This window comes from Helianthus annuus, chromosome 3 (genome assembly GCF_002127325.2).
Source record: "Helianthus annuus cultivar XRQ/B chromosome 3, HanXRQr2.0-SUNRISE, whole genome shotgun sequence".
NCBI lineage: Eukaryota > Viridiplantae > Streptophyta > Magnoliopsida > Asterales > Asteraceae > Helianthus > Helianthus annuus.
The window spans coordinates 112,695,759-112,713,219 of NC_035435.2; the positions used below are offsets into that span (position 1 = coordinate 112,695,759).

At 36.8% G+C, this 17,461-nt stretch overlaps 3 protein-coding genes and 1 long non-coding RNA gene across 8 annotated transcripts; 2 read left to right on the forward strand and 2 right to left on the reverse strand.

The window, feature by feature from the left end:
- Positions 1-3,294: 3,294 nt before the first annotated feature.
- On the reverse strand, positions 3,295-5,669 carry LOC110929381 (serine carboxypeptidase 1). Its single transcript, XM_022172536.2, has 8 exons — positions 5,163-5,669; positions 4,989-5,096; positions 4,637-4,908; positions 4,329-4,574; positions 4,149-4,255; positions 3,957-4,052; positions 3,772-3,877; positions 3,295-3,617 (listed from the first exon to the last, which is right to left on the reverse strand). Exons 1-8 carry the CDS (start codon positions 5,533-5,535, stop codon positions 3,483-3,485), a joined length of 1,443 nt encoding a protein of 480 aa, XP_022028228.1. The 5' UTR covers positions 5,536-5,669; the 3' UTR covers positions 3,295-3,482.
- A 281-nt stretch (positions 5,670-5,950) lies between these two features.
- LOC110929380 (serine carboxypeptidase 1) lies at positions 5,951-8,937 on the forward strand. 5 transcript variants are annotated; one of them, XM_022172533.2, is made up of 9 exons: positions 5,951-6,144; positions 6,679-7,061; positions 7,128-7,235; positions 7,306-7,577; positions 7,659-7,904; positions 7,989-8,095; positions 8,180-8,275; positions 8,361-8,466; positions 8,545-8,937. In XM_022172533.2, the coding sequence occupies exons 2-9, from the start codon at positions 6,689-6,691 to the stop codon at positions 8,686-8,688; spliced, it is 1,452 nt and encodes a 483-aa protein (XP_022028225.1). In that variant the 5' UTR covers positions 5,951-6,144; positions 6,679-6,688; the 3' UTR covers positions 8,689-8,937. The 5 variants fall into 5 exon arrangements, with proteins under 5 accessions (XP_022028225.1, XP_022028227.1, XP_022028226.1 ...); XM_022172535.2 differs by having other exon boundaries at positions 6,682-7,061; XM_022172534.2 differs by having other exon boundaries at positions 6,058-6,113.
- A 666-nt stretch (positions 8,938-9,603) lies between these two features.
- LOC110931811 lies at positions 9,604-10,020 on the reverse strand. The gene has a single exon (XM_022175187.1). The coding sequence runs from the start codon at positions 10,018-10,020 to the stop codon at positions 9,604-9,606; it is 417 nt and encodes a 138-aa protein (XP_022030879.1).
- Positions 10,021-13,283: 3,263 nt separating this feature from the next.
- On the forward strand, positions 13,284-14,462 carry LOC118490610. The gene is made up of 3 exons (XR_004889547.1): positions 13,284-13,394; positions 13,928-13,981; positions 14,245-14,462. It is a non-coding gene; the product is annotated as an uncharacterized LOC118490610 (long non-coding RNA).
- Positions 14,463-17,461: the final 2,999 nt, after the last annotated feature.

Below are 17,461 nucleotides of genomic sequence, written 5' to 3' on the forward strand. Positions count from 1 at the left end.
TGCTTAATTACATGTGTGTGCAGGTTTTAGAGAAGAGAGAGAGAGAGCTGAAGTTGTCGATGATGCGGTGGTGGGGGTGGTGCGGTGGTGGGGGTGGTGGTGGTGGTGGTGGTGTGGTGGTAGTTCAGAGAAGAGAGAGAGAGCTGAAGTTGTCGATGAAGATGAACCGCAGAATATGTATGTGTGTGTGTATATATATATATATATATATATATAGGGGAAGGTTCTATGCAGAACACTAAATATTGCGAGAACACGCAGAACAAAATGAATTACTCATATTTTCAATCTTAAAAACCTAAAAAGTAAATGAAAATGTTATAAATGTACGACTTATTTTTTCTCACACTAGAATTTAAAACAAAATATGAAAAATCTTCATTTTTTAAATAACCTACACACATGTAGGTTATGCGTAGGCTAAATTACCTACATGTATGTAGACTATGTGTAAGGAAAAATATATGATTTTTTTATGTATATATAATACACATATAAATGTAAGAAACATAAATTTAAGAAATATGAACCTTAAATCTCAAAATTTAGTGATTTAGAGTTGTTCTTTTTGTTCTCGCAATAAATAGTGTTCTGTAATGATCTTTATCATATATATATATATATATATATATATATATATATATATATATTATTTTTTGAATTAAGAAAATGTTAAATGAGATGCAAAATGACCATAGGAGGTTGCAACAGTAAAAAAAAATAGGGTTTTTGGATTTTGCACTAAAATGGCAACAAAATGCAAACCACAGGGACCCAGATGTAAAAAGTTTGAGATTTGAACTAAAATGGCAAAAGTAACCAAACCACAGGGACCAAAATGGCAGTTTACTCCATAGTATAAGTAATACTTTTGTCATCGTGGAAATATATTATTTATCATCAAGACCATATAGTCATATAACAAAACTAGGTTTTTTTCACAATCATCGTGTTGCGGCGAAATTTTTTTGTTATTTAGTATGTGTTTACATGTGTTTTGAAATCACTACGACGGCGTTGCGCACGAAACCACTGACAAGAATCAAAAGAAAATATAGAAAAAAACATTAAAAGATAATCGAAAGAAAATCAACCAAAAAAATTTTATGGTAATGATTTTGTTCGTATGAAACCGGTGGTCAGAGATAAGCAAATGGTACTAGGTACCGGTACTGAATTTCCCGAACCGAAAGATCTTAAGTACAAACTCGGTACCGACTTTTGGCGCCTACCGATTTTTACCTTCATATACCGGTACCGTAACCATGATCAGAGATGAGCAAATGGTTGAAGAAAATCATTAAAAGTTGAAGGAAATCAACAAAAAAAGTTGCACGATACCGTTGTTGTTCGTACGGTACCCATGATCAGAGATGAGTAAATGGTACCGGATAGAAGTACCGAATTTCCCGAACTAAAAGATTTTCAAAATCATTTCGGTACCGACTTTTGGGGTTTTATGTACAAGGCTGGTGCCGGTTTTTAACTTCGTGTATCGATAACTGTACCAGGCTGGTGCCAGTTTTTACCTTCATGTTCCGATAACGAACCAGACCGTACATGTATTTTCAATACAAGTACCGGTTGAGACAAAGCTTATTCAACTTAAAAAGTAAGGAAATAATTATTATTATAATATTAAAATAATACAAGTATTAAAAAACTATATATATTTGTTATAATATTAAAAACAAATTTACTATTCAAAAGCATGGAAAATTAATATAAAAATAAATAAATAATAAATAATAATAATAATAATAATAATAATAATAATAATAAGGATAATAATACTCTAGAAAGATTTTAATTGATCAAACAGTTACTCTAGAAAGATTTTAATTAATCAAACAATATTTAAAAAAGAGGGGAAACAACCTCTAATATTCAATGAATATCAATATTAACTGGGGTTGGTTACAGGACAAACCATATTTATCCTACAAACCGTAAAAACAGATCCTAACACTTAAAAAAATTAAATTAGCACATACTAAAACAATACATACATAAAAGTAGCACTTTTGAATTATATTAGCACATGAAAATTAATCAAGATAATTGATTTTAGCACATATGTGAAATGATATCAGCACTTTTCTTTATCAGCACATTGAAAACAAAAGGAAGATTCAAATAAAGAATTAATTGCTTGTTAGCATAATTATAAGAAATTCAAGATAATTGATATTATTTAGGTTATCATTTTATAATTTCTCTATAATTGGTTGGATGTTAAATGACACTTTTTAAATGGTTCTTACAGTTTTATTCGAAATATGGTTTGTATTTAATCCTACTCCTTAATTAGTAAAAGAGAAATGAATGAAATATATAGTAGAAGATTGTTTTTTTTTTGAAAGGTATATAGTAGAAGATTGTTAATAACTGAATAACGTAATGCAATCATATATAATTGAGCCATCATATTACAGAATTGATTGGTTTTATTAAACTTACAAACAAAATATTTAATTATGGTTCGATTTAAATCTATAACTGAATTGAATCAACCTCTCATTATTCAAGTTTTAGCAACCTAATAATTAAATATTAATGATATATTTAAGTATGATTTGATTATTTCTTATTTAATCTATGTGTCAAGGTGCAATGCATTTAATTCAATTTTCATATTTGACTTTGCATTTTAGCTGCGTTCAATAATCGTCCCACATAATCTCATCATCTGAATTCACATTTCGCAACAAATGTGACAAGTTAGCATGTCTTGACTGAATTTATACTCGGCATGATTATTATCTATTTGTTTTTTTATTATAGTTATATATTTATGTGGTTTTTTATATCCAGCATAATAAATATTTATTATTTTGTTATTTTTATATCCAGCATAATATTTATTATGCTGGATATAAAAAAACACATAAATATATAACTATAATATGTTCCGTCTAGGCCGAGTTCTCGCAATTCCCCGGTCAACCAACTTGAGAACGCCTAACGACTTCTGCAACTATGGTCGCAAGTGACTCGTCTCGGTTACATGCTATGCCCACCATATACACGTGGCATGTCTATCTAGGTTTGCTATACCCACAACTTGGTTATCCCAATCAAATGATGTTGAACTTTTGAGCCAACAGTTATAATACGTGGCCACCGATAGAGAAGAGGTCAAATAGATATTCCTTTTCAAGGTAAGGTTTTACTTGCACACCAACTGTTTGTAAAAATGCCCCAATGCAGCCAACATTATTATTTTTGTGTCACCAATCCATTTCTGATCCTAAAGTTCATAATTATTGATCAAACCATCACTTAAAATCATTATGCAAGTAATGCAAGGGATTTACATTACAGGGTAGAATTATGATCATACACCAAAAAAGATTACTTGCAACATAACTTGAGGTAATCTCAAAAACAATAACCAAAAGTTGAGCCCATGATTAAAGATCAATCTTAACACTTTCTTTCTTGAACTTTTAGAAATCCAAATGTGGAGACTGGATAATTGTTCATGGAAGCTTTCCCTCCAAGAACGACGAGAAGAATGCAAGCCCACGAGCCGGTTGGTAGCTTGGGACGAAGTGTCCAGCTCCTCTTATCGTCACAAATGTTAAGTTCTGGTATCCCACAACATACCCACCAACCTAAATAGCCCAAACAAACAAAATTCCATGAACTGTTAAGTTAAGTTGAGTTAAGCCTGACAAAACAGTCGGGTCGGGTTAAAACAGAATGTTTTAGAAAAAAAGTAATATTGGATAAATAAAAGATGAAGAATTGGCTAAGAACGCGTTCTACCTCGCCTTGATACATCCATGGGTACCATGGGGTCTTGACTGATGTTTGTAGTTTGTTTATAGCATATCTACTTGAAGTCACCGGTACTCTTCCATCTGTATCTCCACTGCAGTGTTTACACTCCCAGTTTTTAATCACGTTAACTAACCAAGCGTGCGCTTACACATATACATAAAATCAGCTACCTGTAGAGCCAAACACTGATTCCACTGGCCATTAGATCCTGAATAACAGGCAACACTGTAAAAGGCGCGTCCTTCCAAAATAAGCCGATTAATCCACTGCAATTTGTATAAAGATTATTTACATTTTCAAAGTTTTCGTCTTTTCGAGTTTATGAACATCTTTGAGATCAAAAGTTGTTGTTAACGTATGACCTGCAAGATTCCCATTGAATCGGTTTTGCATGAAGCGATTGTTGCACAGCAGGAGTGTTCAAGTATGAGTAGATGTAATTTTCAGTGCATGGATCAAATTCCGATATCTGCATCAATCATGTAGATAATTACTTCGATTTGTGTGTGCACGTATATATGTTTATTATGATAAGATCTTACTGAGGGAGTGCCGTTGCTTGATGATGAACATAAGGGAGCATAGATGTCATAGAAGAAGATGTTGCTTTTAGCGGCTTTTGCCTGACCTTCATATTCATCACATTCAACTGTTTTCGTTCCACCTTCGGTAAAGTTGCAGTTAGAGACGATCCCTTCATGGATTTCATCAGAAATGATGGCGTGTGACCAGAAATAGTCGAACATTCCCGTGTTTGCCGTTTCATCATCAATATATGCATTTCCGATCTGCAATCAAAAGTTTAATAAAGTTGCGACTTTTAAAAGGATGCTAATAGATTGAGACTTACTGCAATTCCTTTAAGGTTAATGACGGTTTGGTTGGTGATCTCGTTGTTTTGAAGAATTAACTGTGCGAGTTGAGGAATATAATGCCCTGCGTAGCTTTCTCCCGTGATGTAAAAATCTCTAGTTTTGTATTCCGGGAATCTTTCAAGCCAGTTGACTAGAAATGTATACGAATCTTTCGCTGTTTGTATGTCTCCGGTTTGATAATCTGTAGACGTGTTGGAGTAAGAAAATCCAACTCCAGCAGGGGATTCCAAGAACAGCACATTTGCAACTGCAAAGATTATATAGAGTTATAGATTCTTACTCGGTTTTTATTCTCCTTGTTAAATATTATTTATGTATGATTATTACCGTTGTTCCATGCATATTTATTCGGTGACAGTGTTGTATTATCAGGATTGACTCGAAACGGTCCAAGTTCCATCATGGCCCCGTTTCCAAACGAAGAGCAGCCCGGCCCTGCAACGATTCATAGCACTCTTTAGTTCTTGCACATGAATGAGTTCACGATGAAGAAAATGTTACCTCCATTGAGCCAGAGTACAAGAGGATTAGTGGAAGAGTTGACAGGTGACTCTGCAAGATAGTAGAACAGTGCTCTTCCGTGGTTCGGGTCAACAGTCACATACCCTGAGTACTGGTCAAAGTTTGTTCCGGCTGGCTGACCTGGCAACTCTGATATCTTGTCGGCCTCCTTTAACCCATCTTGTGGGCCTACATAGACCGGAGTATACGAGTTCTGGACTGTGACATCTTCGTTATTTTCATGATTCGATATTGATCTTCTGGAACGTTGGATCTTTAACACGTTCTCGAGAGGGTCATATCCATTGCCGCCATAGCAAGACACGAAAACGAGTAGACTGAAATGAACAAACAAATGAAATGCAATCTTCATTGATCAAGGTTATATTATCTTGCTACTTGGATTTTATAAATGAATTTATATATGCATATGGATATTTGTTGGAAGTAACGGGCGCAAGTTGTTCTTGTTGAGTTTACAGTTGGTAGTGACAAAACCTATGTTTTCATTCTCTAAACTTAATACAACGTTACAGCCAGTTTAATGTCGTATAAAAAACCAAAACAAGACTGTTTTGATTTTGTTCATAGTAGTACACAGTCTGCATTCATCACCCTTCTTTAAAAAAAAATTAATTTGTTGGATCATTCCGAAAGTTTTCGGATTTTTATCAATATTTTATCATGCACCTACCAACAGCTTGTTATGACTGAGACTCTACTGGCTAAGTTTGTTTTGTTAGGAATTTTATATTTTTAAAAATAGTACCTACTCATTCCATCAACATCAACTTGACTTGTTGACTTGTCACTTGTGGTTGAGCTTCTGTATAGTAATTTCCAATTGTTGATTTTTATATATGAATTGACCAATCATCTCATATAAGATCATCGTCTTTGTTAATTTTCCATTGGTGATTTTCTGCAAATTTTCCAATTTCCAGCAGCCAGGTTATTCAAATCAAATCTCTTTGGTTCTTTGGTGAGAGCTCTTTCTTTGGTGTATTAGTGTTTAATTTCATATTTTTAGCTATAAAATTATAAATTTCATATGACATACAGTGGCGGACCCAGAAATTATTTGCTAGGGGTGCGGATGAGGTGTTTAACCATATTTTCAAGGGGCACGGTCGAGTTTTTTTCCTAAAATATACACTAATTTTTTTTTTCAAGGGCCCGACAAGGGGTGCGGCCGCCCACCCTGGCCAAAGGGTAGGTCTGCCCCTGATAACATATTACTATGAAGCTAAGTTTCAGTCTTGTTCCAATAAAGGCACTTGTACTTTTTTTAACTTGAAAAGAATAATCACTGAAATAGTATCAAAATATCAAAATTTTTGACCCATTTAATTCATTTAGTTTTGACATTTTTAAAGAATTTCACAACAATAGAATAGTAGTGAAATTTGAAACTTCAGTGGTTCTTTTACTTATAAAACTTGGTTAGTTTAAGGTGAAATATTCAAAAATTTTCATATATGTAAATGTAAAAAATGATTCTGTAACATAAAAACAGCAGGACAGCAATGAAGATTGTATTTCAACTGTCAGTTCATTTCAGTCTACTCGTTTTCGTTTCTTGCTATGGTGGTAATGGATACGACCCTCTCGAGAACGCCTTAAAGATCCAACGTTCTAGAAGATCGGAACAGAAGCATGCAAGTAATGAAGATCACACAACCGACTATTCAACCTCACCGGTATACATGGGCCCACAAGATGGGTTGAAGGAGGCTGACAAGATATCAGAGTTGCCAGGTCAGCCAGCCGGAACAAACTTTGACCAGTACTCAGGGTATGTGACTGTTGACCCGAACCACGGAAGAGCACTGTTCTACTATCTTGCAGAGTCACCTGTCAACTCTTCCACTAATCCTCTTGTACTCTGGCTCAATGGAGGTAACATTTTCTTGATCGTGAACTCATTCATGTGCAAGAACTAAAGAGTGGTATGAATCGTTGCAGGGCCGGGCTGCTCTTCGTTTGGAAACGGGGCCATGATGGAACTTGGACCGTTTCGAGTCAATCCTGATAATACAACACTGTCACGGAATAAATATGCATGGAACAACGGTAAGAATCATATATATATCTTTAATAAAGAAATTGAAAACCGAGTAAGAATCATATATAATCTTTGCAGTTGCAAATGTACTGTTCTTGGAATCCCCGGCCGGAGTTGGATTTTCTTACTCAAACACGTCTTCAGATTATATAACCGACGATGTACAAACCGCAAAAGATTCGTATACGTTTCTAGTTAATTGGTTAGAAAGATTCCCGGAATACAAAACTAGAGATTTTTACATCACTGGAGAAAGCTATGCAGGGCATTATGTACCTCAACTCGCACAACTAATTCTTCAAAACAACAAGATCACCAACCAAACTGTCATTAACCTGAAAGGAATCGCTGTAAGTATTGGATTTGCTAGTTACTATATACTATTTGTTGATACCGAAAAGAATAATGAACATGTTCATGTTATGCTTCAGCTTGGAAATGCATATATTGATGATGAAACGGCAAACACAGGAATGTTCGACTATTTCTGGACACACGCGATCATTTCTGATGAAATCCATGAAGGAATCATTTCCAACTGCAATTTTTCTATGGGTGCTGCCACAACAAAAGCATGTCTCGACTATCAAATGCAGGCATACTCTGCTAAAAGCAACATCTATTTCTACGACATCTATACCCCTTTATGCTCACCATTCAGTAGTAGCACTCCCTCGGTAAGATAATAAGACTTGATCCAAACAGACATATTTGTTGAAATATATTCTCATGGAAGTAAGTAATCCACATAATCGATACAGATATCGGGATTTGATCCATGCACCGAGAATTATATTCAAGAATACCTGAACACTCCTGCTGTGCAACAATCGCTCCATGCAAAACCCGTTCAATGGGAATCATGCAAGTAAGACTAACCTTTTGATCTCAAACATGTTTATAGTTTGAAATATTTGAAACAAGTATGGATACACATCGGCTTTTAATGCAGTGTCTTGATCAATTTAAGCTGGAAGGACATGCCTTTTACAGTATTGCCTGTGATTCAGGATCTAATGACCAGTGGAATCAGTGTTTGGATCTTTAGGTAAGTTAAATAACTGATATGTGTGTCAGATTGTGTATACATAACCGATTATAATCTAACAAAAACCCGCCTCATAAAATTTTAGTGGAGATACGGATGGGAGAGTATCAGTGACGTCAAGTAGGTATTCTATAAACAAACTACAAACATCAGTCAAGATACCATGGTATCCATGGATGTACCAAGGCGAGGTAGAAAGCCTTCTATTCGTTCCTAATATTAATTATTACTTAACTAAATGACATATGAAAATTTATTTATATATTTAGGTTGGTGGATATGTTGTGGGATACGATAACCTAACGTTTGTGACGATAAGAGGAGCTGGACATTTCGTCCCAAGCTACCAACCAGGGCGCGCTCTAGCATTCTTTACTTCCTTCTTGGAGGGAAAGCTTCCTACCAATCACTAACTAAAGTTCAAGAATATTACGTTAAGATTGATCTTCGAACATGGGTTCAAGTTATACTTCTGCTGTGAGTAATTTTCCGAACAATATTACAATGTTGTGCTTATGATATTCATGAGTGATCATTAGTTGTATCAACATCGTAAATGTGACACTACGACGAGACATAAATTGGTGATCGGAAATTCATATGGATTCATAGGCATACAAATGAATCATAAATTATAATCATTAATAATTTTATTGTTATTATAAAAAAAGTTTTTTTATTTGATCATAGAACTATATATACATATGGATTTAATTATAGAACTATATATACATATGGATACTATAAAAGATATATGTTGAAGAATGAAGATGCACAAGGGGACTAGCCACTAACCCAGACAGAGCCCACTCCTAAACAAGGCCCAAAACTTCAGGTCCAGGTTTAGGTCTGGCCTGTGGGCTCAGTTAATTTTCATGTTTGAATAATGGAAGGTTAAAGATCAGTTAAGGCCTGGTCTGGTTATGGACCAAAAAGCCCAGGTTCATGGCCGAACTTGGACTGAGGTTTTAAATATCTGGTTTTTATTGCTTTTGCCTATGCTATGCACATAGTTTCATTTATGTTCATTTATATACTAGATGAATGAAAATTAAAGAAAAATTTAAGTTAATCGACAGATATGAAGATATGTCTTGTTTATTCATTTATGTTCATAAATGTTAGTTTATGTCATTTTCTTAATGTTTCATTTATTAAGGTTCATTTATGTTTGTTTACATATTCATTCAAAAGTGTTGCGCTCGTCGCACTTTGAATAACTCAATTTGTTTTTTTTTTTTGAAAGTTAACTTTTATTAAACCACAAACACAAGGAAAACTATCTCCAAGGCGGAAATAGACCCCGAAATCCACAAATACAAAAAACCTTACATTAAATCAAATCTACACCACCTTTCCCAATCCACCACCCCTTGTTTGAACCTATGCTTATACCACAAAAAACCCAAAGTCTTGATATCCGCGACCATCTCGATAACGTTAGGATCCTTATTCGAAAATAGTTTTTCATTCCTAGCTCTCCACATCGTCCAACAAGTAATTATAATGATCCCATGAAGAACTATCCTTCTGTTCCCGACCAAGCCACTATAATCATGCATATCCACCAAATCTTTGACGTGAAAAGCGTAAATCCCCGATATCCTGCACCAAGTAGTTATTGCATTCCACACACCCGTAGAAAAGCAACCACCTGTGAGAATATGCTCAATTGTTTCCTCGCTGCAATCGCACCAAACACACAAAGAATTATCTACCGGAATACTTCTTCGTAAGAGAGCCATCTTAGTTGGAAGCCGATCTAGATAAGCACGCCACATGAAAATGTTGCACTTATTCGGAACCCACTTACTCCACGTGAAACCAAAATGACCCCCCCGTAGTCGCCGAACCTTGCATCCATTTCTTTACCGCAGCAACAGAGAAACCTTCGGACCTCCCATCGTTCCACATCCACTCGTCATCACTATCATCCATGTTCACTTGCAACAATAAATTTTCTAATTGATGTTTCAGATCCAGCTCCTGACCCGAAGCTGGAGCTCGAGACCAATCCCACCGGAAATGCCGGGTAATCCCCTCGACTAATATCCGATCAGACACAACCACTCTTTTATGTTTTTCAAGCGCAAATAGAACCGGGAACGCATCCTTCAAAGGCTCCAATCCCATCCATGTGTCTAACCAAAATCTAATTTGTCTCCCATTTCCCAACTTCCCCTTAATCATACGATTAAAACCAACACCCTCTACCTTGTATTTATTCCAAAACGAGACCGCGTTCTTCCACACATCCGTTAATGTTGTATTCACCGGAGCCAAGCCCCAACCACGACTTGAACCATGAATTGACACAATCATCTTACGCCACATAGCATATTTGTCATTAAGGAAACGCCATAACCATTTAGCTATCAACGCATTATTGTTCATCTCCAATTTTGCAATGCCCAAACCTCCATCTCATATACTCTTAGTGACTTTATCCCACAAAACCCAACTTAATTTCCTCACTTCGTCTGACCCGCCCCACAGAAACCTCCTCATCAACCCTTCCAACGTTTGAACGATCTTTTTTGGCGCCTTGAAGAGAGAAAAACAGTAAGTGGGTAAACTATCTAGAACAGATTTAATCAAAGTCAACCGGCCGGCTATCAACAAAGTATTTGCTTTCCACTTCGATAATCTCTTCTTGAATGTATTCACAACCGGCTCCCAATTCGCTACTCTGTTCATGTTTGCCCCAACCTTAATACCCAAGTACACAAAAGGAAAAACGCCTGATTTGCAACCCAAGGATTCTGCCTCAATCGTAACAGCTTCATTGTCAACACCAACACCAAATAAAACCGACTTATGCAAATTTATTTTCAATCCAGAACACAAATAAAAAATTCTGAGAATCCTTTTCATGTTCTTAATATTGAAAGAAGACCATTCCCCCATCAACATCGCGTCGTCTGCATACAACAAATGCGATAAAACCGGACCATCATTAGGCATTCTCAGACCATCAAACGCTCCTATATCACATGCCTTTTTCATCATACCCGAGAACGCCTCCATCACGGTAATGAATAAAAAAGGCGAAATCGGATCTCCCTGCCTAATACCTTTTTGACACCCAAACTCAAAAGTAGGCGACCCATTCACCAAAACAGAAGATCTAGCAGACACCAAAATGCCACGAATCCACTCACACCACAAAGGGGGAAAATCCATTTGGTTCATGACCGACAAAAAAAAATTCCCAATGTAAACTTTATCGAAATCAATTTTGAATAGAAACATTTTTTTACCTTGCTTTTTCGCCCACGCAATCACCTCATTAGTCATTAGAGGCCCGTCTAAAATGTACCTCCCTGTCAAAAATGCCGACGGGTGTTCCGAGGCAATTTTACCCATGACCAACGTAAGACGATTGGACAACACCTTTGAAACAACCTTACTAATACATCCAATAAGGTTAATCGGACGAAAGTCCCCAAGAACTAACGGATCACCCACCTTCGGAATTAACGTAATAAAAGAAGACCCCAACCCGGAACTGGACCGGCCTCTACCGTGGAAGTGGTTCATAATATCAACAAAATCACTCTCGAACAAATCCCAGAAAGACCGAATGAACCGGAAATTGAAACCGTCTGGGCCTGGCGCTTTGTCTGCTCCACAATAAAAAACCGCCCACTTAACTTCTTGAGTCGAAAAAACACTAACAATATTATCAGCTTCATGCGCCGTGAGCTTCTTCAACCCATAGCATATAAGCTTGGGTCTTCGCGACATGTTCTCCTTAAACTTATCTCTAAAAAAACCAAGCACTTCCCGTTTAATAATATGCGGCTTCGACTCCCAATTCCCATTAACCATCAAACCAGGAAAATAATTTGTCGCCTTTCTCTTATTGATGCAACCATGAAAAAACTTAGTATTATCGTCCCCGAACGAAGCCACATTACTGCGCGCTTTCTGTTTCAAATCATTTTGGAAGAAAACATCAAGTTCCTTTAATCTCCTCTTTATCTCTTCCAACGTCCAAACCTCATCCTCCGAAAGTTGGCGAACTTCCATAGCCTCGTCTAAATCTCGGAGCTCCTGTTCCAACATTCTTTTTTTCCTCCAATTCCTTAATCTTACATTCGGCCGCCCACGTAGAAATATTGAACCGAAGCCACTTGAACTTCATTGAAAGCTTTGTATCCGGATCACCCACAAAGACACCTGTTTCGAGAGCCTTTTTCACGATTTCCCCAAAATCTTCATGACTAAGCCAAGAATTATAAAACCTAAAAGGTTTAGGTCCAAAATTCCTAGACACCGTCCTCAGAATCAAAGGACTATGATCTGAGATGTACCTCTCAATCGCTAAATATTCAGCGCTCGGCCAAACCATAAAAAAAATTCCAGTTAACAAAAATTCTATCTATTCGACTCATTTTTGCACCTGTAACAAAAGTAAACCGCCTCCCTTTCAACGAATATTCATGCAGATTCGTATCGTCAATGAACCCATTAAATTCGTTAGCATCGGCCGGAACATAAACAGAATTACGCCTATCACTTTCACACCTAACAGAATTAAAATCCCCCGCCACCATCCACATCCCCTCCCCTCACCAACTAGATCCCCAATCTCCGACCACAAAACCATTTTATCCACCAAATGTTGAGGAGCATAAACATTAAGCACATGAGTCGCTACACCACTCCCTTTTACCTTGCCCGAAATAAGTAAATAATTTGATAACTTCACCACTACCTCTACCTCCATACTGAAAACTTTCGGATCCCATATGGATAATAAACCACCCTGTAACACCCCAAAACCTACAAGCATGTACATTATATAGTTAAATAAAAATATAAACCTAGTTAGAATGTAATTTGAAAGAATAACCTAAAAGAGAAAGTTAGGTTAATTAAAAATAAGTTGTAGAAACATGAGGGACCAAATTAGGGAATGGGGAAAGTGATTTCTTTTAAAAGAAAATACTAACACACACCACACACACTTCAGTGTGTGTGTGTGTCGACTGGAGCAAGGGAAACAAACCCCAAGCCCTCAAATTCTACAAATTCAGCAAATTGGAGAAGAATTCTTGGCCCAAATCATTGCATGTTTACATAAAAACGTTCATCTAAGTTAGACAAACGAATGGTAAGTCGAATTTCATGATTTGGTAATTTTTCATGAGTGGGTTTTGATTTAGTATGAAGCTTTCTTTGAAATTGAATATGAATGTATGTTGAATTTACCTTATAGAGGGCCAAATCATGCTTAATTTCTGGTTTAGTTAGAGATTTATATGAAACCCATTTGCAAATGTGATGATAGAAAGAATTATGAAAGTTCTATGTTAATTGGTATGATGACTAAAAATGGTAGTGTTCATATCAATGGGTTGTTAGTTAGAAACAATTTACGAATGAAAGTTACATAGGAAATTATTAGAATTTGATGTTCTTGATGAAGTTGATGTGAGATGGTTAGGTTATGCTTATAATGCTTGTACTCTATGCTTGATAGGTAGTACGCACGCCAAGTGTTTGTTAAAATGCTTGAAAGAGATAAATCTCATATTGAGCATTATTACATTGATTAGGACCTAGACAACCTTGAATGATAATGCATATCTTAAGAACGAATTTCAAATATGACACGAGATTAAAGTATGTGAATTCGGAATGTAGGAATAAAAGAAGAAAGTTCAAGTCAATCCGGATCGCAAGCGAAGGACGGCAAAGGTAAGTTCCAGCTTACATATTATCACTATATTGTAATATTGTAGTATACTATTGTTTAATGATCGAAGTTGTATTATGTAACAAGTTATTGTAAGCCGTTATGTAATCAAGATATTGGTCGAATGAGTTAGAAGGGTTATGTGCGAAATTAGAGATGCTTATGTTTAGAAAGAAGGTTTAAGAGGTCGACTTGAGGTCCATATTTGAAATTGATGTTGTATAAATTTTATAATAAGAATGACTAACGGTTTGCTTGTATGTAGGTAAAGCGACTTGTTAGATGACGTTACTTGGATCGAACACACCCATGATGCACGCTTCCGCAAGGATATTAGCTTGGGTCAAAACTTTTGTTAAATGTACTTTTTGGTAAAATGGGTCTTTTGTAAGTAACAAAAACTTGGTTGTTGTTAGTTGTCGAACTCGTAGTCGAAGACAATGTTAGTTGTTTATGAAATGTTGGGCTGTAAGCTATTTTAACATCTACTAATTAGTCATGCTATGGTTAAATGCAGAATTTTTGCTTATGAATTAATTGACCCGTTTGGTATCTTTACGAATGAAGCTCATTAGTATCTTTTTAAGTTTTGGCTCCTTTCACACCCGATCTACCTCCCGAAGGAACCCAATCAAACATATAGTTAGTGTTACTCCAAAACCGACCTAATTCCACTGAATCCAAAGACACAAACTGTGTCTCCTAAATCAACATAAAACTCACCTCGTGCTTTAGACGAATGCCATGAATCCAATCCGCTTTACTAGAAATCCCTAAGCCACGAATATTCCAGGATAGAACATTCATATTTCACCTTCTTGATAGCCTTCACTTCTCAATACCTCTTGAACATTAGGAATAAAATTAATCAAATCTTCCGCACCTAAAACATGACCCAAAGATACCGTCTCCTTTGTCTCATTTAGAACCGAATTATGCGTAATAGGAGTCGCACCACTCTATTCAAAAATATCCCCAACCGGTTGTCTCATCGACCTATCCATGTCCACCATCCCTTCCAAACTCTTGTTTAAATCCGTTGTCATTAAGGAACCATCCAAATGCGACTCCTCATTGTGAGTATTCTCCGCATTCGAAGACATGATACCAATAAGCTTATCCAAACCAAACATATCATTATCCTCCCTAAACCGTTTCTTAGGCCGTTCTTGAGAACCACCGGACTCGCCCCTCTTCTTACGAAACTTCTTCCGATTACCACTCCTCACCCCTGACTGAGCAGAGTTCGAAGCCTCCCCATTAGTCTCCTTTGAGGTCCCATCGCAATCCCCATCATTGTGCACTTCCTTAGTCACTACCTCTTCATCTCGAATCTCCCCCACCTCAAACTCATTGCTAACTGGTTCGACCCTCTCCTCTTCATAATTACACGTCATATTCACATCCCTATCAACCACCTGTTCAAATGAATCATTATCGTCTTCAAAATCCTCCACACAATCGGGTACCCACTCTCCCACATCTTCATCAATCCACACATTATAAGTAACGCCTCTCCAGTTAATATCAACCCGGTCTGCAATTCTACTACGGGTCTTACACAATACACTGATGTATGTATAGGAGAAATCTTTATCATTAACCGACATACTCTCCGCTCGCACCACTTTGCCATACCTACCTCCAACCAAAGAAAACACCTGATCAAGAGCAAGTTGAACCGGAACACCGTGCACCTGCAACCAAGCTAAGCGTTCCTCCACTCCTTTCGTATTCCCATCCCATCTGTTGAATCCTTCAAACCAACGAGCCCACATGTTCTTATCGCCCAAGAATCGATCAGATCTTCTGTACTAGGAAACACCATCACAACTGAGAAGCCACCCATATACTTAATACTCACCAAAGGCCATCCATTACTCCTTAACTCCTTTTTCAAAGAAGTTAGCGTTAAGAAATCCACCACCTTACCCACCAAAGCCACTCCATGCCATTGAACGAAGCCTTCCACGTTATCGTCGATCTTAATGACATCTACTTTGTTCCTGTTAAGCACTGAATCCAGAAACGAACGCCCTCCTCCCACATCAGGAATACTACCACCTCTATTAACCTGAGAGTCCAACCTATCAATCGCTCCCCCTACGTTAGGGTTTGCATGGGCATTATTGTTTGCTATCTTAGCCTTCCCCTTTCTATTCTCCATAGGTCTATCAATCACATTCCCATCCACAAACCTAGCGACGGCGACAAAGAGTTTATATGTGCCAATCCACACATCTCCCATATCGGCTTCCAATCCACACATCTCCCATATCGGCTTCCAATCTTTTCGCATGAACCACATCCCTAAATGACACCAAAGCAAATCTTTTCCCCCATCTATCTAGTTTCCTCGCAACATAAGAACCCTCATACGTACCAAAACTACCAAACACCTCTTTAAGATCCGAAGACGAACACTTCCGAGGAATATTCGACACAAAAAACTTCGAGATTACCTTATTGTTGTTGACATCTTGATTAGAACCCTTCCTTCCTTTCCTCATCGGTGCATTCTGCCATGTTTCCTCGGTCCGCCGTGAATCTCCCGACATGTTTCCTCAATTTGTTAGATCACATTTTTATTAGTATTTTATTATTCACCATCAGTTTCAATCTATAATATAATAGATTAGATTCCCAACAAAGTTATAAGTTCGCCATTTAGTGGACTGTGTTAATTTAACTCCTACGGTTCCTACCTAAAAACCGGTAACAACCGGATATTCTTTAAAAAAAGTGTTTATTGGCTGTTGGAACCATTAAAACAACTGTTTCGTTTCATACTGTTGGAACAATTTTTTTTAACCTTCCTCCTAATCAGGTATAAATAGGTATGGAATTGTTTAAGTTTGTTGATATTGAAAATAATCTATTTTGTAAATTAGATGTTGTTATTGCATTGTCTGTAATTTTAAATAAATTAGTGGAGACGGAAAATATTCAAATGCACTCGTATGTTTTATCATTTGCCATGAAATGAATTGAGTACGACTCCGGTAAACCATGTGGAGGTGACTAAACAAACACTGTTTAAGTTCACAACGGTGTTTGATTTTTTAGAAAAATACAATTAAATCATTTTTTTGCTTTATTCCACAATTTTAAACAATGACGTCTAAGTTCGTTACGGCTTACGTGAATGTAAAGAGGTTGAAGCGTCTCTCGAATCATAGATGTCAACCGACGGTTGTCGAAGTGGTTGAATGACAAAGCTTCTTGAATCACTAACTTCGCCATTCTATCCAGAACCGTATCAGGGTCGTAACGAAATATAGTACCATGACCACCCAATTCGGGTTGTCCAGCATCCAAAGTTTCTTTTAATGCCTTGCAAAATTTCTTTTGCTTACGCTTATTCAAAGTGGAATTTGAATCATTGGTTTAACAAAGTGCCACAAAACTTACAACGAGCCTTTGAAGACCCGTCACTCATCTCCACTAAATCCCAATTGCATCAAATTTCCATGTTCTGATTA